The sequence below is a fragment of the Acomys minous genome (assembly GCF_964271855.1).
Source record: "Acomys minous genome assembly, chromosome: 6".
NCBI lineage: Eukaryota > Metazoa > Chordata > Mammalia > Rodentia > Muridae > Acomys > Acomys minous.
In genome coordinates this window covers 20,927,202-20,949,162 of record NC_140487.1, presented here as the reverse complement: position 1 = coordinate 20,949,162, position 21,961 = coordinate 20,927,202, and the positions used below count along the sequence as shown (strand labels likewise).

Sequence of the window (21,961 nt, the reverse complement as noted above, 5' to 3'; positions counted from 1 at the left end):
ACATCTGCCATGTATTACAATGACTATTTTTAAAAGAATATATGTGATAAACTAAATCCTTTCAGTATGACTTTTCTAGCTTTCAGTGGAGTTTTAATTTTTTATAATGTCTGCATACATGTATATGCATGTGTACATGTATCTGTACATGCATGTAGAGGCTAAGAGATCAACTTCAAGTTTTGTTCTTCGGGTGCTGTCTAACCTTTCTTGAGCTAGGGTATCTCTTTGGCCTTGAAATAGCTAAATAGGCTAGGCTGGCAGGTTAGCAAGCCCTGGTGATCCACTTAGGAACGTTTTTCACATGCATTCCTGGTGTCCAGTTCAGATCCCCGTGTCTTTGGAAGGCAAGCCTTGTTCTAACTGATCTGTCTCTGCAATCGTCATAATACTATTTTGAAGATATCAAGTATTTGACTATGGTCTGGAGCTTATTATATATAATATGGGAGTCAGCCAGAATGTCTTAAAAGCAGGTGTTGGAGTGTTACTTGCTTGGAAAGGGCAGTGTGCTAGCAGATAAGTACACTGTCATGCTCTTTTCTCTTTCTCCAGGATCCAAGTCAATGACCAGATTGTGGAAGTGGATGGAATCAGCCTGGTGGGGGTCACACAGAATTTTGCTGCAACTGTTCTGCGTAATACCAAGGGCAATGTCAGGTAAATCCGAGCCTTTCTACTGAGCAACTTGCTAATGTTGTACCTTTGTGGATGGTAATTTCCCTATAAATATTTATTATTACAATGCAGATTTTGTCTGAATACTAAAACAGTGTGAACACCTCTGTTGCTAGGCTGTATAGTGCAGCTCATTGTTAACACAGTAGGAATTGCCATGGCGATGGAATTCCTACTCGCCACCTCAGTAAATATTAATTTCCTTCTCAATTCCTTTTAACAAACCCCGCTTTGGAACAATTGAAACAGAAGCGGTTGTTCACACACCAGTGGCATGCATTATTGGACAAGTAGGCTGAAAGATTAGAGGCAGTGCATTTAAAAAAAAAAATCTGTGTCTTGTTTTTAAGAGTCAGCCAGGATCTAGCTTTGATGAATTGTACTTTTCTAACTTAATAGAAGAGAGGGTACAAGCTGCACACCTTGAAGCTAATATCTAGTGCTCTGGTTATGAAAAGTATGACCCTCAAAATAAATAAGAAAGCCGTCTTGTGCCAACTCTGCTTAAACTTTGAAGTCAGCTTTATATGATTAAAGTTTACTTTGTGAAAGCACTGTAAATGTCTCATGCTTTGCCGAAATCTCATGAGTGAACACTTCAAGGAGACATTATTTAGTGAGAGTAACTACGAAAGCGGCTTGGTACTCTCCTCATCAAAATGAAACTGCCAGTTATTCTGTCAAGGTGCTGTGACTGAAAAGAAGTCAGCAGTGTCCTCATACTGCGTATTTGATGGGGTACGAGCACGAGTTCCAGCGGTGACTCTGTTGGTGGGAAAGCACCACTTGATGCTGAAGGGATGCTCTGAGGAACGAAACCTAAACAAACATGTCGGCCAGGTCAGCGTTTCTGCCAAACTCACTGTCTTCAGAGTGCCCGGAGGCCACAGAGATGATGAACTTGGGGCTGATGTTCTGTGGGCTCCTCATGAGATACGATGGCTGTTCTTCAGCCTTGGGGCAGCCGTACAGCACTGCCCCACTTGGAACAAGACTTGCTTGGGAGCTGCTCATCAGACATCAAGACAAACTCGAAGACTAAATAGGATGCTCGACTTGTGCGAGCACGGGCCAGTTGGAAGGGTTTGAAAGGATGGCAGATCTCACCTACTCTGCTTCCTTTCTTCCTGTTGGCCAGGTCATTGTGTCATTATTTTAATACTTGGAGAAGCAACACATGCCTTCTTAAGTAATTGCTCTCATTTCACACTCTCTCCCCTTTTCATTCTGCCCTGAGTACTATCTTAAATAGAACATAATTACAGTTTTCAAAAGTAGGAAGCGCAGTTATGGACAGAGGTGTTGACCTTTTGCTTACCTTGAGCAGTTGATCTAATACGAAGAAGTAAAAATGATCATTATAGAGATCTGTTAGGCCCACCCCCTCGCTGGACACTTTCAGTGGCATCTGATCTGCATGGAAGCTCTTGGCAGTTGTTGGAGGTCTCTTCCCCTGGTGGTACTTTCTGCACCTTCTGTTTCCATGCCCTGTTGTCTTCTATCAAGAACTACTGTGTCTTAACCATGACCTTCCAGAAGTCCACCCTGACCTATCTGATGGTGGCCATCTTCATACCATTTTTTTTTTTTTGCCTTGAGGTAACATTGTTCTAATTTTACCATGTCTTGATGCACATGTGGAACTGTTAGCCTCCTTAACTTCTCTCACACTATTGAGCCACAATCTGCATTTGTTGAAATCAGGTAACTACAGTCTCAATAAGTTGGCTGAAAGAGAAAGTACATTTAGTAGTTGTTCTATATGAAATGTTAATTAAAAACTAGGCCTATATGTTTAATAAATAGGATATACATATGTGTGTGTTTATAAACATATGTACAATATACTTAATATAGTTATGCATTTCTTTTTAACCTTCTATTTGGTCTTATTTGGAACAAAATTCTCATTTAATAGCCCTGGTTAGTCTAGAATTCTCTATATAGGCCAAGCTAGTCTTCAACCTGGGACCATCCTTTTATTTCTGCGCCACAAGTCCTAGAGTTACAGGCATATGCCTAGCTAGTTTTGGAATTCTCAATACCTAGAGACATACATGTCACATTTAATTTTTATTAAAATGTGTTTTCAACTAGGGTTCTTGTCAGGAAAATCACTATTCTGCTAAGCTTTCTACAACCACAAATCACAGATCCAGTAGGAATATATGGAATTCAAGGAATTAAAGAACCAGAAATATGAGATTGCAGTTAGATATATAAAGAAAGAAAAACAAGATTATGATTACTTTTACACACTAGAGAGATTAAAATTTTTGTTTCTGGGAATATACAGGAAAAATGTCCCACATTTAGAGTCAGAGTCTGATGTCCTACATCAGAGTCACACTGAATTCCTGTAACTTCACCCATAATTTCAGAAACAATTTTCTTCTATGCATGTGCTCTGACTTACTTAAATGTGAATGGTTATATCTGAATTTTTGAATTCATGGTCTGGATGAAAGAACCATTAGTATACCATTAGTATGTTTTTGGTTTTGTTGTTGTTTTGTAGGTGAGTCTGTTCGCTTGTTGAGACAGTCTTTATATGTAAATATAGGTGTATGCATATATATATATATTTAATATATTTCTGCATTTCTTTTCATCTTGTATTTGTTTTTGTTTGGAAGAAAGTTCTCATTATGTACCCCTGGCTATCTTACACCAGATTATCTTCGAATTTACAGTTTACCACAAGTAGACCTAGCACTCATCACAATCCTGCTACTGCCTCTTACTTATGGGGTTTCAGAAATATTCTGCAACTAAAGATACTGACTGGCTGGCTGGGTTTTTGGTTGGACGGAGCACTGAGGCTTGAACCCGGGTCAAAAGCATAGCCTGGTTGACCTTGATCTGTAATTCTCAGGAACTGATTTTCAGCATTCCCACAGCCAGCAGTGGTTTCTAACAGATCAGTCTGTGCGTGGACACATCTGCTAGCTCTGTCCCACAATTCAGAATGTGGTTTCTTCTCATCTGCAGAGAGATGCAAGTTAGACGTTGATCCACTTGCCTAAATTTGTGACCTTACTGGCCAGATAATGGCTAAACTCCATATCCAAGGTAAATGGAAGATAGTTTGTGTGACTTTGAAGCAATCTGTCTGTGTATAGTGATTGCTAGTTTCTTTCCTTCATTACACAGATGATTCTTATCGTTTTAGACTGCTCCCTAATATTTTCTGCTAATAGATTTATAATTCTTATTTAATGACTATTTTTTTCTCTGAACTAAACATGGCCCATCAAATACAATTTGTCTTTTCAGAATCTCAAATTTTAAGAAATCTAACAAACATATTGCAAGTTGACTCAATGGATAACAAGTTTACTGGGACTTACACCATGACTTTTTTTTACTTTGCACAAGTGAAATCTGATGAGAAGAGGCTCCTCGTGATGTGGTAGCCATGTTGCATGAGGAAGTGACTTCAGATGTCAGCCACCATTCAGATGATAGGGCCATATGAAACTCTTCCATTTTCTCTTTAAGTTTGCTCGATCCAACACTGAAAATACACTGAAATAAAGACAGTAAATCATGTTCGTCAAAAGAAGAGATTAACAAATGCATTCTGTACCCTATGAACATATACAGGGGGAGGTAATCCCCCTCAGGAACAGTCATAGGGGAGGGGAATAAGGGGAAAACGGGAGGGAGGGAAGAATGGGAGGATACAAGGGATGGGATAACCATTGAGATGTAACAAGAATAAATTAATAAAGGAGAAAAAATGAAAAAAAAAAAAAAACAAATGCATTCTGCAGTGGGTACTGTGAAACATGAGCTAACCGTGAGCCAGCCTGGACTGTCCAGGTGCTCAGCCACAGAGTGCCCTGGCACATGGTCCTGATCCTGGGGAAAGCTGTAAACTGTGCCAGCAGGGGACACAAGATGGTTTACAAATGCTTGTCAATATGTAATTCCTGGGAATTACAGCCCATGAAAACTCTTTTATAACAATAATTGAGTTTATGAGTTGCCTGGAATTTGTGGACTGTTAGGTTAACCTTACATGTCAGTTTGACTGGGCTCAGCTAGCCCCCCACGCTGATACAGCGTTATCTAGAAGAATTAGCAGATGGATGAGTGTCTACCAAAAGGTCACCCATCCCAGTGTAGATAGGTGTCATCCAGTGCTAGAGATTCAAGTAGAGCTCCCAGGAGGATGAATGCAAACTTTGTTTGAGCTGGAGTGTCCATTTTCTTCTGTTCTTGAACACTGGCATTGTGATTCTCTGGCCCCAGGACTCCCTCCAGGACTTACTCCAGTGGCTCCACTGTGGCACACAGTGTCCGTGTGGCCAGTTATATTTTACTAATATATGTATATGCCAATATAATTATTAATATAAATATATATTGTTCAAATTAGTCTGTAAAATAAATATATCCATGTCCCCATAAATCTCAGCGGATTATTTTTGGAAGTTACTGCTTTTTGAAGAAATCATCAAAGTTGGAGGGTGTTCACTGGCGGAAGGCTGGCTAGTCAAGGCCGCCTGGGTGGGGTGCAACAACAGGGATGTAAATGGAAGGAACCGGTCGCAGTCGCAGTATAGACCCCCACCAGGTTCATATGTTTTAAAAGAGTTACCACAGTAGTTCAGGGCAGGAAATTATAATGTTCTTATCAAATGGCTGGAAGAATGGAGAGACTGAAAAAAATAGAGGAAAAAAAGCATTGACCGCCTTCTCACAGCACAAATCAAAGCCTAAATGTATCTCCTAGAACCAAAAGATGTTTTTAACTATGTGAATATTTATGCTGTGGGCTTAACCATCTTAGATTTTAAGAAAAAGTATAGAAGAGAATGATAATAAATTGTACTACAATTTAAAATGCTTCTTTTAACAGTAAATACAGTGTTCCTTGGATGTATGTTTTCAGCACTGACTGTTTGGCTCTGGGTAACCAATTCATGTTCTCTCCCTTGAGGTAGGACCACCCCTCCCTCCCACTCCCAGCATTCCCCAGATGCCTACAGTCCTCTGTGTAGGCTTGAGCCTTTGTGGATTTTCCCCCATTCAGTTTGACATATTCATTGGTGTTCTTGTTCAATTCAGAGTTGAGCAGTCATGTCTTATGAACCAAACAGGTTATATTCAGGAATATATATGGTTACATCAATACATATATGCTTGCATGAACTTGAAGGAGAGTAGGGAGAGGTGTATGGAAGGGTTAGAGAGAGGAAAGAAAATGGAGAAGCATAATGAAAATTCCATCTCAGAAATAAACAAAAAAAGAGGATGAAGAGTTGAGAAATCAATAAAATGTGAATAACAATAAAGATGATTTTAACTAGATTTAAAAAAAAAAGAATGAATACTTACAAAATGATTTCTGATAATTATACATAAGGTTTTAAGTACTGAAGATTTTTAGTATAATACAAATAGAGTAGCCATATAGAAAGATTTTAACCCCACACTATTAAAAGATGCAAACACTTGAAAGGACAGCTCACCAGAGTTTATTTGTGAGCACATGGAATGTTACCCAGGCTCACTAAGCACCCTAAACCTTGCAACACTGCAATGCTACTGCTACTCTATGCTGCTCGAAGGTCAGAAACCTTAAAAACTTATAGTTGTATGTGTTGGCAAATACTGTTGATCTCCAGAGCATTCATTCACTGGTGATGGGGATGTAATAGGCTCACACAGTTTGCAGGAGTTTGACAGCTCTTTCCCCCTCCTCCTTCTCCTCTGTGTTCGTTTTGCCTTTGAGACTGCTCTGTAGCTGAAGATGACCTTCTATTCCACCCTCCTGCTTTAGGTGGATACTTTTTTGCAAATACACAGGTCCTCCCATAAATTCTACTGGTTTATTTACTTATGAACGCTAAGACGCATATCTATAAAAGATGCGGACATACAGGAACATTATTCAAAATACCTGGAAGGGAGAAGTAAGTGAAATGTTCTTTAACGGATCATTTGATGAGTAAAATCTTCCATATCCCAGCCAGTGCGCAACTTCCTGGCAGTACAAAGGATGAAACGACGCATACATCCATTGCCACATGGGACTCTCACAGCCATTACACTTAGGAAAAGCCAAGCATGCTGGGAGAGTGGTAGTGCAGGCCTTTAACTCAAGCACTTGGGAGGCAGAAGCAGGTGGATCCCTGCATCTCTGAGTTAAAGGCTAACCTGATCTACAGAGCAACTACCAGGACACCCAGGGCTACACAGAGAAACTCTGTCTTACAAAACCAGAACAAAAAAATAAAAGAAAGAAAGAAAAAGCCAGACACAGAAGCCAGGTTCCAGCTTGATACTGTACAGAACACGTGTCGACAATTACTCAGAACTACGGAGTAAAGGGGCATTCCCTGCAAAGAAGTCAGGAGTGGTTTTGAGTTGAGGAAAGTGTTTTGTATTGGTGCTATTGTTTGTTATATAACAAGACAGTAATCAAAACTCTTTATATTAGCCAACTAAAACTTGCTTAGTTTTGTTATACATATACAAGACCTCAGGAAACTGAATTAAAAATTGTGTGACAGTCCCTGTGATTAATCTAGAAAGTATTACAATTCATTATGTTAGTGGCATTGGCCATGTTGAAAGGAGGCGGAGTCTCTTTAACAAAGTTCTGCCTTGTTGAACTAAAATCTGAAGCAATAATATAACTCTTTTACTACGCTTTGTACATTTATTTTTAAAGACGTTTTATTGCTACTGACTTTTTTTACCAGAAGACATAACCATAAAATTATCTGAATCTGGAACTTTTTTCTTATTCAAATATGAACTGTAGCATAATCTTTGTAGATTTTTAGGGTTTTTTTGTATTTTAAAATTTTTATTGTGCTCACTTCGGCAGCACATATACTAAAATTGGAACTATACAGAGAAGATTAGCATGGCCCCTGCGCAAGGATGACACGCAAATTCGTGAAGCGTTCCATATTTTTATGATATGATAGTCTACATAAGTGACCCTCAAAATTCCACCAGAGAACTCCTACAGCTGATAAACACCTTCAGCAAATTGGCTGGATACAAAATTAACTCAAAAAAGTCTGTAGCCTTCCTATATACAAATGACAAGCTTGCAGAGGAAGAAATTAGGAAAACTACACCCTTCACATTAGCCACAAGCAATATAAAGTACTTAGGAGTTACCCTAACTAAGCAAGTGAAGGACCTGTTTGAAAAAAATTTCAAAACTCTAAAGAAAGAGATTGAAGATGACATGAGAAGATGGAAGGATCTTCCTTGCTCATGGATAGGGAGAATTAACATAATAAAAATGGCCATCCTACCAAAAGCAATCTACAGATTCAATGCAATCCCTATCAAAATACCTACACAATTTTTTAAAGACATTGAAAGTTCAATTCTGAACTTCATATGGAAAAACAAAAAACCCAGAATAGCTAAAACAATCTTGTACAATAAAAGGTGCTCTGGAGGAGTCTCCATACCTGATCTCAAACTGTACTATAAAGCAATAGTAATTAAAACAGCATGGTACTGGCACAGCAACAGGCTGGTTGATCAGTGGAATCGAATCGAAGACCCAGATATGAATCCACACACATATGGTCATTTGATTTTCGACAAAGAAGCCAAATCCATTCGATGGAAAAGGGATAGCATCTTCAACAAATGGTGCTGGTCTAACTGGATGTCTATGTGTAAAAAAATGCAACTGGACCCATATTTGTCACCTTGTACAAAACTCAAATCCAAGTGGATTAAAGACCTCAACATAAAACCAGAGACACTAAGTCACTTAGAAGAAAAATGGGAAAGAGCCTGGAACATATTGGCACAGGAGACAACTTCCTGAACAGAACACCAACAGCCCAGGCATTAATGTCAACAATTAATAAATGGGACCTCATGAGGCTGAGAAGCTTCTGTAAGGCAGGAGACACTGTCAAGAGAACAAAGCGACAGCCTACAGACTGGGAAAAGATCTTCACCAATCCCATATCTGACAAAGGTCTAATATCCAAAATATATAAAGAACTCAAGAAATTAAACACCACCAAACCAAATAACCCAATTGAGAAATGGGGCATGGAACTAAACAGAGAATTCTCAACAGAGGAATATCAAATAGCTGAGAAACACTTAAAGAAATGCTCAACCTCCTTAATCATCAGGGAAATGCAAATCAAAACAACGCTGAGATTCCATCTTACACCCATCAGAATGGCTAAGATCAAAAATTCAAGCGACACCACATGCTGGCGAAGATGTGGGGAAAGAGGAACACTCCTTCATTGCTGGTGGGAATGCAAACTAGTACAACCACTTTGGAAATCTATCTGGTGCTATCTCAGAAAAATGGGAATAGGGCTTCCTCAAGACCCAGCTATTCCACTCCTTGGAATATACCCAGAAGATGCTCCAGCACACAACAAGAAGATTTGCTCAACCATGTTCATAGCAGCCTTATTCATAATAGCCAGAACATAGAAACAGCCTAAGTGTTCCTCAATAGAAGAATGGATAAAGAAACTGTGGTACATATACACTATGGAATACTATTCAGCTATTAAAAACAAGGACTTCCCGAAATTTGTGGATAAATGGATTGAGCTAGAAATGATCATAATGAGTGAGTTAACCCAGAAGCAGAAAGACTCAAATGGTATATACTCACTTATATCTGCATATTAGCCCAAGGGGCATGTCCCACGAAAGCCTTCACTTACCAGGAAACTGAGACAGAGGAAAGGACATTCTAGTGGGACTCTAGATAAGAGAATCATGGGAGAAAGGCAAAGTAGAAGGATCCAGAGGGTTCTAGAAACCTACAAGTAGAACATTATGATAGGCAGATTTGGGCACAGGGGTCCCGCTCAAACTAAGGCACCAGCCAAGGACAATACAGGCGGTAAACCTTAAACCCCTACCCAGATCTAGCCAATGGACAGAACACTCTCCACAGTAAAGTGGAGAGTGGGATATTACTTTCTCACATACTCTGGTGCCTCACCTTTGACCATGTCCCCTGGAGGGGGAGACCTGGTGGCACTCAGAGGAAGGACAGCAGGTTACCAAGAAGAGACTTGATACCCTATGAACATATACAGGGGGAGGTAATCCCCCTCAGGAACAGTCATAGGGGAGGGGAATAAGGGGAAAATGGGAGGGAGGGAAGAATGGGAGGATACAAGGGATGGGATAACCATTGAGATGTAACAAGAATAAATTAATAAAGGAGAAAAAAAATAAAATAAAATTTTTATTAATTTATTCAAATTACAAGTCATTTGTTATCCCATCACTTGTACCCTCCCACTCCTCCTTCCCTCCCCCTTTCACCCTATTCCCCTCCCCTAGGTCTATGACCGAGGGGGACCTCCTCCCCCACTATATGGTCATAGGCTATCAAGTCTCATCTTGGTAGCCTGCTTATTATTTCCTTGAGTGCCACCAGGCCTCCCCACCAAGGGGAGGTGGTCAAATATGGGGCACCAGAGTTCATGTCAGAGTCAGTCCCTGCTCTCCCCGTAACTGTGGAGAATGTGCTGTTCATTGGGTAGAGCAGAGTAGGGGTTGTCCTTGATTAGTGCAATAGTTTGAGCAGACCCCCCTGGCAATGTTCTTCTTGTAAGTTTCTAGAACCCTCTGTGTCCTTCTATTTCCCCATCTCCTATATTTCTGGATTTTGATTTTTAATCTACAGCGGTCAGCAGGTGATGGATCTTGGTCCATCACGTTGTGCCAAACACGGTTCCCATACTTACTACGTTACTGAAATACTGTGATCTTGAGCAACAGGCTTTTCTCATGGTTCTTGTGATACATTTCCAAACTGGCTCCTATGGTCCTGTCTGTGGTGTCCCTTCCTGCATAGAAGGTATTCCTTTACAACGAGATCACAGAGCAAGGCAGAGCATCTTAGCAATGTCATCTGATTAGTGTATTTTTTAAATTTTTACTACTTTATCAAAACATGTCCCTTAGGTGTAGGAGTCATTTTTTAAATTCTTCCTAGAAATAATATACAAAGGAGAGACATATTTATTCCCAGGCATTCTCTTTCTTTTCACTTGTTTTGGGCTTTAGCGTGTGTTAAGAGATGAGATTTCAAGTTAGTTGACTGAGCAAACTTCTCATTACAACGATCGAAGGGGCACACATAGGGCCTGTCTCCGGTATGGATTTGCACGTGCTTGCACAAATTGCCATCCAGTGAAAAATGCTTCCCTCAGCCTTCAAATGTGCACTGAAAGGACTTCTACAGTATGACCCTAGTATGAGCCAGCAGGGGTGGTTTTAGCTTTGAGCTCTCAACAAACACTTCACCACATTCTGCACAGACGTGGACTCTGGGACCGTGGAGGGCATTTCATGAACTTCACATCAAATGACAATTCTTTATACAACAGTGCTAAAAATGGAACTTCTTTTCACATTCTTATAAATATGAAGCTCACCCTTTGCTTACAATTTTTAAATTTTTGTATTTTCCAACTGTGCATATTGTACACTTTGGGGGGTATATGCTTAGTAATGCTGTGTGGTTTTTCTGGAAGTTGAGAACTTTATTTGTGGTAGATTTTCTTTAAAAGAATGGGAAATTACATGCCTACTTCAAAAGTATTTTCCTGTACAAAAAAAAAAAGATATATAGGTTTTGTTTGCTATCTTAATTTTGGTTGTATTCTTTGATGTTAACACATGTTGTATAATTGTATTCTATAGCTATATTGAATCATGTAGTATCATATATTAAATGTGATTTAATAGTGTTATTCAATTTAAACCCATTTTAGTCACGTTTTTTTTTCCAAAAAATACTGCCAGATGCTGATGTTCAGTGTAATTTCTGTGCCTGTTCAGTTACAGAAAGTGGTGCTCAGTTAGAGAATGTATTGTACCTTTTAACACCTGATGTGCACATCCTGGGTGACAGAGAGGGTGACAATAAAATAGCAGTCCCAAAGAAATATATGGCAGGAAGGGATCTGTAAGCACAGCCTGATTTTCTTCTGCTGTCCAGAATACTTATACTTCTTGAGCCACCCAGAATTTGGAAGCTAAATAAAGCATATCGAGTTTCCTTTCTAGAGAAAAAAGAAAAAGAAAGTGTCCCTTGAGATATGGTCATGTAAGGGAGTACCTAAGAAATTGTCACCTTTTCATTTGGCATCCTTTTGGTACTAGAGTTGAGATAAAATTGAGTCAGTGTATCTCTCTCCCCATTCAAGGGAAGATAATTATACAAAATCAGGTAAGCTGGAGCTAGGGAGTCATTTGGTTGGGTGGGTAGATGGATGGATAGCTGATCAAATAGAAGATAGGTTAGTATTACATCACTAGACAGTTTCTTGGTTGTTAAATACCTAAGTTACTGAGAGCCCAGAAAAGGTGTAGACTATTTTAAAAAATTGACCAAGGTGATGAGAGCTACTTTTTTCTACTTATGAAAGTTAAAAGATATAAAAACCTTTAATTCCCTAAAAACAGAAAATAAAAGAAAGCAGAAATAATTGTAAAACATTGGAAGAGGGTAATTCTGGGGCAAAGGGCCTAGATTCTATTTGAACTCGAGACATCAGTCGTAATACATCCAGCTTTTTATAGGATATCATTATTATTAAAAGATTTCAATTCAACACTAAGACATTTCTAACCATTGCTCTTTGCTCACATTGGTATTCATAATGGATTTGAAATGTTTCCTTGAAGAGACCAGCTACCTAGGATCAATAGCCACGCTAATCTTGCTGATCATGTTGTGCCTTCATCATAAGCACATGGCCTAAGGAACGTGTGAGGTGGAGCTATATACCATGTGTAGGTCAAGCACATGAATCGAGTTGTACACAATGGAAAATAATTAACCCAAGCTTAATTTTTTTTTATCCTCTTTGGGAAAAGTTACAATCTGCAAAGGAAAATGTAAAGGAACGATGAGTAAATATCTCACAGAGATGCACTGTGTGCGTGCAGATGCATGGCCTGGGGCTCTTGTGTCTACTTTTGGAAACTCTTGTTTTCACTTAAAATCATAAAAAGGCAATAAATATTGAAATAATTTCAATTGCCTTACTCATTTCTATGATGTGTCTTTGTGTTGTAGCATAGGAGACAGTTGATAGTTTTCTTTTTTATCGGTCTTTGGTTTTGTGATTGTATAAGACAGAATGTCACACATATGGAGAGTGGTGAAGGACCCTCTTACATTTATGAAAATCATTCGTCCTTCTAGACCATGCTCTCCTCTTGAGAGGAGAGTCCCCTATGGCATTAGAACGTGAGTGAAGGAACATTTCGTTTTGCTTCACTTGTTTCTTTTACTAATTTTTGAGGCAGGGTCTCACTATATAGCTCTGGTGGGCCTGGAACTTACTATGGAGATGAGGCTGACCTTTAACTCGAAGCAGTTCTGCAGACCAGGGTCTGGAGTCACATGCCACCACCTCTAGCATGATGGAGGAGCTTGTTAATCTTAAGTATATGAGTAGTCAACAACTGCTGGCATTAGATTCAGAACAACAGAGAGTTCAGGAGATGAGTTAAAGAGGACTTTGCTTGATGAAATAACTTACAGTATCCCTAAATACCAAGTAGCGTTCTGTAGATTACTATTTTAATATTTATATGCATATATATTTAAATCTCTGACATCAGAACTGCTAGAGAAATGTTATTTTTGGCTAAGAGGTAGATGTTCTGGGAAGTATCTTTTAGGGTTAGATTTGTTAAATAATAGGTAGTTTCGGTATTAGGTAACTTTCTAAAAAATTGATTTTATTTATTTATCTTATTTATTTATGGTTTTTTCAAGACAGAGTTTCTCTTTATAATCTTGGCTGACCTGGAATTTCCTCTAGATTGGGCTGGCCTTGAAATCACAGAGATCTGCCTGTCTTTGCCTCCCCAGTGCTGGGATTAAAGATGTGCACCCCATGCCCGGCTGGATTTTATTTTTAACACTGAAATATAATATAGAAGAACTGTTATAATTAGTCCTGTGTTAGAGTCAGGATTCACTTCCATGAAATAGCATTTGTAATTAAGTTTAAATACTCTGGATCTTCCTTTTAAAAGCAAACACATTCATATACCTGAGTTTTAAAAAGATAAACTTATACGAAGTTTTAGAGATATATTTATTCATAAATATAGAGTTATAGTGACCTAGCCCCCAACATGGAAAAGAAGACTCGTATGTGGTGGTAAATGAGAGACAGGCGGTGTGTTGTGCTGCTTACCCTTGTTGTCTGGAGCCTTGCTGAAGGTGATTGGCAGCCACCAGCACATGCTCAGTGGCTCTCAGTTAACAGCTCTTCACTTCAGAAAAGGCTTTACATGATGCCAAATTCAGGGGTGGGGGGAGGTGAGATACAGTTTGCAAAATTCCTTAAAAGTACTGTGATGCTTGAATGTCAGTTCTGTGCCTCTATTTTTATTTTTCAAATGCATATTGTTTAGGTTTTGATACAAAGTAAGTACTTGTTTAGAACGTTTCAGTACAAGAATCGTTTACATAAGAAGTAACTGCTGTAGACTGGCACAGCATTCCCGTTTTCACACTTTAAGCTTAGTTGTCCATTGAGATTTTAGAATTTATTATTATTTATGTTTTGTTTTTGACTAGAGATCATTTTAATTAGAACTTTTTTCTGAAAGCCAGGCATTTACAAACTATCACTTTCCACTTATCCTCACATATCATTCACACAGAATGTCTAGGAAATTTGCAATTTCAGCCTAGCTAATTGTAAATGCAGTGTTAAGTTTTGTTGTTGTTGTTGTTTGGGAGTTGGTTTGTTGTTTCTTTGTTAACGGTGCACTGGAAAATTAGATAACAGAAGCAAAAGAATCCAGTGTAATGTAGACATCAAAATGCCAAAGAGTAGAATGTGCACATTGCTTGGCTTCATAATGAATAAAAATAAGAGAAAGAACTGATTTATTAGCCTCTGTTTATTATATTTTTGCCTGAAGCAATAATGAAGTAATCCACTTTGAAACATGATAGTCACCTTTATAACCCTAAAAGAGACCATGCTGAAGACTCTAGAGCCTAATGTATCATGGCTGTGAGAGTTTGAGTAAGAATAATCCCCACATACTCATGTATTTGAATGCTTGGTCATCAGGGAGTGGCAGTACTTGACAGGGATTGGAGGTGTGGCCTTGTTGGAGGAAGGGTGTCACTGGAGGTGGGCTTTTGGGTGTTAAAAGCCCAGGCTAGTCCTGGTGTCTTTCTCTTCCTGTGGAAGATGACTGCAGATCTGGATGTAGAACGTCCATCTGCTTCTCCAGCACCCTGACAGCACCTGCCTGTGTGCGGCCTTGCTTCCTGCCATGATGATAACGGATTAAACCCTCTAAACTGTGAGCCAGCCCAATCAAGTACAATTGTTTTTAAGAGTTACTGTGGTCATGGTGTCTCCTCACAGCAATAGAATACCAAGACAATGGCCGTTGCTCAATAATGAAAATCCTCAGTTTCTAATTGATTTTATTCGAATTTGAGCCAGCTACTCTATTTTTTACCATTAAAAAATTAATGCATCTTACTATTCCAGGGATTGGTGATATAAAAATTAAAAAAACAAAACAAAACAAAAACAAAAATCTTGTTTTTAGAATTGTGATTAAGTAGGGGTGAATTGGGACAGTGGGCACAGTAAACATGTAAGTTCATTCAACCATAGTAATAGTCCATAGTAATAGTCCATAATCTATATTATAAGCAACAGTAAATAGTTATCAAATGTTCTCTATGCACCAATTGCTGGAACTTTTATATGTGTTTATACTATTTATTGTACTTATTGTGATCGCTTTACAAATATAAAACTAAAGCTTAGAAATACTGATATATTCAAAGTCACAGAACCAATTCTACTTTAGTAGAATTATATTATCAGAGGCATTTTTTTTCTAGATGCTTTTAACACCGAAAATGTGCTATTCAAAAAATCCATATGCATAATCCATAACTGAAATAAGCATGCTAATAATTTAACATCTCATGTTGAGTTCTGCATTTGGTAGTAGATTTTAAAAATAATCTAATCTTACATATTTATGAACTCAGTTTAACATAGGCCAAACATAGATACATATAGAAAGGTAATTTGAGTTATACATATTTTTCAACAACTTGGTTTTCTCATGATTTTCAAGCAGCTTGGTCTTCTCCGGAGTGATCTATGTTTTATTCTTGGTCACTCCTTTAGACATATGATATTAGGTACCAATTTTCACATGGGGAAGATGAGGCAGAGGGAGTAGGTTGTTTCCTACATCTGTGTATCTGTGTGTTTTTACCCTGGTTCCCACTTAAAAGAATGGTGTTCTGTTACAACACATCTATACCATGCTTCGTGGTGCTACAGGCTTTAAAGTCACGAGTAACCACCATCCTCTGTTGTGGCTCAGAAAAGCTGCCTAGATGAACAGGCATGTGTACTTTAAAGTATTTAAAAGTGAAACCCTTTATGAGATCAATTATCTATCTTATAGACAATTCAAAATCATTTCTGTTTCATTAAACTATAAGGTTATTCTTCATCTAAACTAACAATAGACAAATAATACACTAAAATAAATTATGTGAGTGAATTCAGAAAACTGTGATGGTAAACAGCAGCATCCTTATGATTGAAAAATGCTAGCTTCTTATGAAGTATTGGTTGGTCTTTCTTTCCTGTGAAATTTTGATTGTGCATGACATTCATATCAGCTTTACCATAAATAATTTTGGCTTTAGAAGTAATGGTGAACAAATAATATGAAACATCTTGGTGTAACTCTAACTAAAAAAGTCAAAGACCTGTATGACAAGGAGTTCAAGTCTCTGAAGAAAGGAATTGAATAAGATACAAGACAGAAAGATGCCCCATGCTTGTGGATCAGTAGAATTAACATAGTAAAAATAACCACCTAACCAAAAGCAATCTATGGATTCAGTGCAATCCCCATCAGAATACCAACACAGTTATTTACAGACCTTTAAAGAACAATTCTAAACCTAAAATGGAAAAACAAAAAACCAGAATAGCTAAGACAATCCTATACAAGAAAGGAACTTCTGGAGGTATCTCTCCATCCCTGACTTCAAGCTAACTATAGAGCAATAGTAATAAAAACTGCCTGGTACTGGCATAGAAATGGACCAATTAATCAATGGAATTGAATCAAAGACCCAGAAATAAACCCACACACCTACCAACACTTAATCTTCGACAAAGGACCTAACACCATACAATGGGAAAAAGATAGCATCTTCAACAAATTGTACTGGTCTAACTGGATGCCTACATGTAGAAAAATGCATGTAGATACATACTTTTCATCCTACACAAAACTCAAGTCCAAATGGATCAAAGACTTCAATGTAACACAAGATACACCAAATATATTAGAAGAGAAACTGGGAAAGAACCTCAGAATCGTTGTCACAGGAGACAACATCCTGAACGAACACCAACACGCAGACACTAAGATCAACAATTAACAAATGGGACCTCTTAAAACTGAAAAGCTCCTCTAAGGCAAAGGACACTAAATAGAATGAAATGACAGTCAACAGATTGGGGAAAGATCTTCACCAATCCTACATCTGACAAAGGGCTAATATCCAAAATATATAAAGAACTCAAGAAATTAAATAACAAACAGAGTAACCAAACTAAAAATGGAGTCACAGAACTAAACAGAGAATTCTCAACAGACGAGTCTTCAATGGCCAAGAAGCACTTAAATGCTCAAAGTCCCCAGTCATTAGGGAAATGCAAATCAAAAGGACTTTGAGATTCTATCTTATACCTGTCACAATGGCTAAGATCAGAAATTCTAGAGACAGCACATTCTGGCGAGGATGTGGAGAAAGGAGAAGACTCCTCTACTGCTGGTGGGAGTGTAAACTTGTACAAGCACTTTTCAAGTCAATCTGGCACTTTCTCTGAAAATTGGGAACAGCACAACCTCAAGACTCAACCATCCCACTCCTGGGCATATACCCAAAAGATGCTCCACCAAAGACACTTGCTCAACTATGTTCATGGCAGCTTTATTCATAATAACCAGAATCTGGAAACAGCCTAGTTGTCTTGTCCCTCAACCAAAGGATGGACAAAAAAAAAACCTGTGGTACATTTACACAATGGAATACTACTCAGCTATCAAAACCAAAGAATTCATGAAAATTGCAGGCAAATGGATGGAACTAGAAAAGGTCACCCTGAGTGAGGTAACCCAGACCCAGAAAGACACACATGGTGGAAAGACACTTATAAGTGGGCTTTAGCCATGTAGTTCAGGATAAACATACTACAGTGCACAGATCCAAGGAAGATAAGCAACAAAGAGGACCCAAGGGGGGGGGTTGCTTAAATCTTAGCCAGAAGGGGAAAAAGAATAGACAGTGGTAGTGGATGAAGAGCAGGAACAAGGTAGGAGAGGGAGTGGCACAAAGGAAAATACGGGTAGAGATCAGACATGGAGAGAGCAGGGGGTGGGGCAGTTGGGGGTGGGGAGGGGTGAGGGGAGGAGGGAAGAGGGAGGAGGATAAGAAGGCCTGCAGAGAAAAGAGGAACTATGGGCTGTAGCATCTCCGGGACAGTCTGCACACCCAAGTCAGGGTCCGCTCCTAGGAGGACAGGAAGCTGACTTCCGCAGAGACTCCTAGCAGCAGGGGCCATAGAGACTGAAAAGGACGCCCTCTGACTAGACGAGTCTCCTGCAGAGGGAGGGGAACACCAACCGACCCACAAGAGCTTCAACCCAGATCTCATCTCTAGAATTAGCAGCAACAGATTCAAGTGTCTGACCAGAAGACAAGACTCAAATCTCATTTTCTCTGTAAAGTGCATTGAGCAAGTTTCCTGAGAAAACATTTCTTCAGTTTCAGTAAACACTCTTACTTCTCAAGGTCTGACCACGTGACTTTCAAGTGCAGGTAAAGGAATCTTGGCTTAAATGATCAACACAAATGAAAATCTCACAAGGCCCCACCCCTAGGTAAGGAGCTAAGGCAGCCAGTAGCTGCTGAGGAAGGGAGAGTCAGTTTTCTTTAGGGACACATCCCTAATGATTTTTCCAAGCCTCTATGACCAATAGTAATTGGACTCACTAGATATAAGTGTTCTCTCTTCTCTCCCTCTCTCTCCCTCCCTCTCTCTCTCTCTCTCTCTCTCTCTCTCTCTCTCTCTCTCTCTCTCTCGCTCTCTCGCTCTCTCTCACTCTCTCCTGTAATTAAAAAGTAATTACAGAAAAAGAAGTCATTAATTCAAAAGGAGTATGGGCAGCATGGGAAGAGTTAGAAAGGAGAAAGAGGGGGGAAATGATACAAATACAGTATACTCATATATCAAGTTTTTTAAAAATAATATTAAAATGAATAGCTAAATGAATCTGAATTCTGTTTTTTACTTTGCATAATATTCATTGTGTATTTTTTATTATTCTGTGATCTTACAGTAGGTAAATGATAGTCTCTTTACCCTAACTATGTGGTGCCTTTGAAAATACAGTTTTAAAAAATCTGTGCATGATGGCACACACACTTCCAGTCTCTGCACGTAGGAAGTAGAGGCAGGATGATCTCTGAGTTTGAGGCCAGCCTAGTTTATATAATGAGTTCCAAGCCAGTCAGAGCTGGACAATAAGACCCTGTATCAAAAAACAAAACAAAACAAACAAACAAACAAAAACCCAATCGCCACCACCACCGCCACCACATAAAAAGGACTGGAGAGTTGGCTAAGTCGCTAAGGAGCAGTAGATGCTTTTTTAAAGGATTACAGTTTAGTTCCCAGCCTCACATGATGACTTACACGGGTACCTCCAGTTCTGTGGGATCTGGCCAACAAGAACATACATGGTGCATGCACACACACACACACACACACACACACACACACACACACACACACTCATATACATAACATTCAGCCACATAAAATTTTAAAATCTTTGTTATTTTTTTAAATTTTTTTATTCATTCATTTTACATCTCAGTAATTATCCCATCCCATGTATCCTCCCATTCCTCCCTCCCTCCTGCTTTCCCTCTACTCCCCTCCCCTATGACTGTGACTAAGGGGGGCTTCCTCCCCCCTGTATATGCTCATAGGGTATCAAGTCTTTTCTTGGTAGCCTGCTATCCTTCCTCTGAGTGCCACCAGGCCTCCCTATCCAGGAGACATGGTCAAATATGGGGCAGCAGAGTACGTGTGAAAGTCAGACCCCACTCTCCACTCAACTGTGGAGAATGTCCTGACCATTGGGCTAGATCTGGGTCGGGCTTTGATGTTTACTATACGTATATTCCTTGGCTGGTGTCATAGTTTGAGCAGGACCCCTGGGCCCAGATTCGCCCATTATAATGTTCTTCTTGTAGATTTCTAGGACCTTCTGCATCCTTCTATTTCCCCATTCTCCCATGCTTCTCTCGCCTTAAGTCCCAACAGGATGTCCTCCCTCTGTCCCACTTTCCTGATGAGTGAATACTTCATGGGACATGCACCTTGGGCTAGTGTCCAGATATAAGTGAGTATATACCATTTGACTCTTTCTGCTTCTAGGTAAACTCACTTATTATGACCATTTCTAGTTCAACCCATTTGTCCACAAATTTTGGAAATTCCTTGTTTTTAATAACTGAGTAGTATTCCGTAGTGTAAATGTACTACAATTTCTTTATCCATTCTTCTACTGAGGGACACTTAGGCTGTTTCCATGTTCTGGCTATTATGAATAAGGCCGCTATGAACATGGTAGAGCATATGTCCCTTTTGTGTGCAAAAATCTTTTTAAAAATATACATAAAAGGCCAGTTTAGGCTTGTCTAAAGCACATTTCTCTATATGTATAATATGAGACACAATTTCTGATAAACATATTTACTAAAACATAATGAATTCATATATAAATATGAAATAAAACACTAAAGACTTTAAGTATATTATAATACTATAATATCTCTTAGTTAAATCATCCTGTGTATCTCTTAGCAATCCAGGGTTCTCCTTTTAGAATAGAAGGGGGATAAAAACAAAAATGCTGTCAAACCTTGTTCACGTGTGTAAACAAACACAAAAAAGGGAGAGAAGTCAAAATGTATTGGTTCACGGTGGCTACAGTCTTAGAAAAATCCTAAAGCATCTATAGAAAACTTGTAGAAATAGTGATTGGTTCTAGCTACTTTGTAGAAGACAAGACCAGTATTTATGGTTCAGTTATATTTCCACATTCTAATTTTTTAAAAAATCACATTTACTTCAGAAAACACAAATTACTAAACGATGAAACAAAGCTCACTTAAAGCCTGAGGTCTGAGCAAGTAACTAGTAAATAAAGAGACATATTCTGTGTTCCTGGATCAGATGAGCTCATATTGTTAAGATGCCTTTTCAAAGCCAGAACAAACCCCAGTGGGCTTAGGCTTTCCTGGAAAAGCTGGCAGGGTGATTATAAAGTTTATATGAAAATACAGAGGAAAGACATGCAGAGGCCACAACCTCATCACCCAGTTCCAGAATTTACTATGTAACATTCACGAAGGTGGTAAGTTGGTCGAATTGCAAACACATCATGGAACAGACGGCAACGTCCAGAAATCACCCCGCAAATGTAGAATCAACAGTTTAATCAAGTAATTCAATGTTTGCAAAGAACAGTCTTTTGAACAAATGGTGTTGAAATCACTTGCTACTTGGAAGAACCAAAACCACCCTTATGAAACATTATGCCTGAAAAGTAAAATTGAGCTTTAAGAAGAAAGTTACAAATTTAAGAAAAAATAGGAAAACGATTTAATTATAAAGTGACAAAAAAAAATCTTAGGAATTAGAATTTGTTGAAAAACACAATTTACTCCTTGTGTGATTCAAGAGTTTATTCAATAAAATCTCAGTATGCCATCAGCAGTTCTGTGTTTACTATTGTGTTGACAAATAGAGGCTGGGACAATTTGACAACCTCATCGCATAGTAAAAGTTGGAATTCATTTCCTCAACACCATATTGTAGGTGGTCATCTGTTGAAGCAGACATGGATGATTGTTTTAAAAACATCATAGACAGAATTAGAAAAGCTAAGATGGTAAAGCATAAGGTGGGAGAGAATAGTAGATTAAATACATAAATATACACACACACATATATATATATATGTACACTTTATGTGTACACATATCTATAAGATATAGAGACGAGTATGTACCAAAACATTGAGTCATCTCACCTCAATCACAAAAATAAACAATTTGCTTTTTAATATGGACAAAATTTTTGAAGCAATATTTCATGAAAGAAGAGATATGAATGGTAAA

At 38.7% G+C, this 21,961-nt stretch overlaps 1 protein-coding gene across 11 annotated transcripts in view; it reads left to right on the top strand.

Moving 5' to 3' along the window:
• The window catches only part of PPP1R9A (protein phosphatase 1 regulatory subunit 9A), a 293,927-nt gene that overhangs the window by 176,901 nt on the left and 95,065 nt on the right, over positions 1-21,961 (top strand). For all 11 annotated transcript variants that reach the window (XM_084785945.1, XM_084785944.1, XM_084785938.1 and 8 more), the window contains exon 5: positions 556-660. In XM_084785945.1, coding sequence (XP_084642071.1) covers positions 556-660 — 105 coding nt within the window. The remainder of the gene's footprint in view (positions 1-555; positions 661-21,961) is intronic.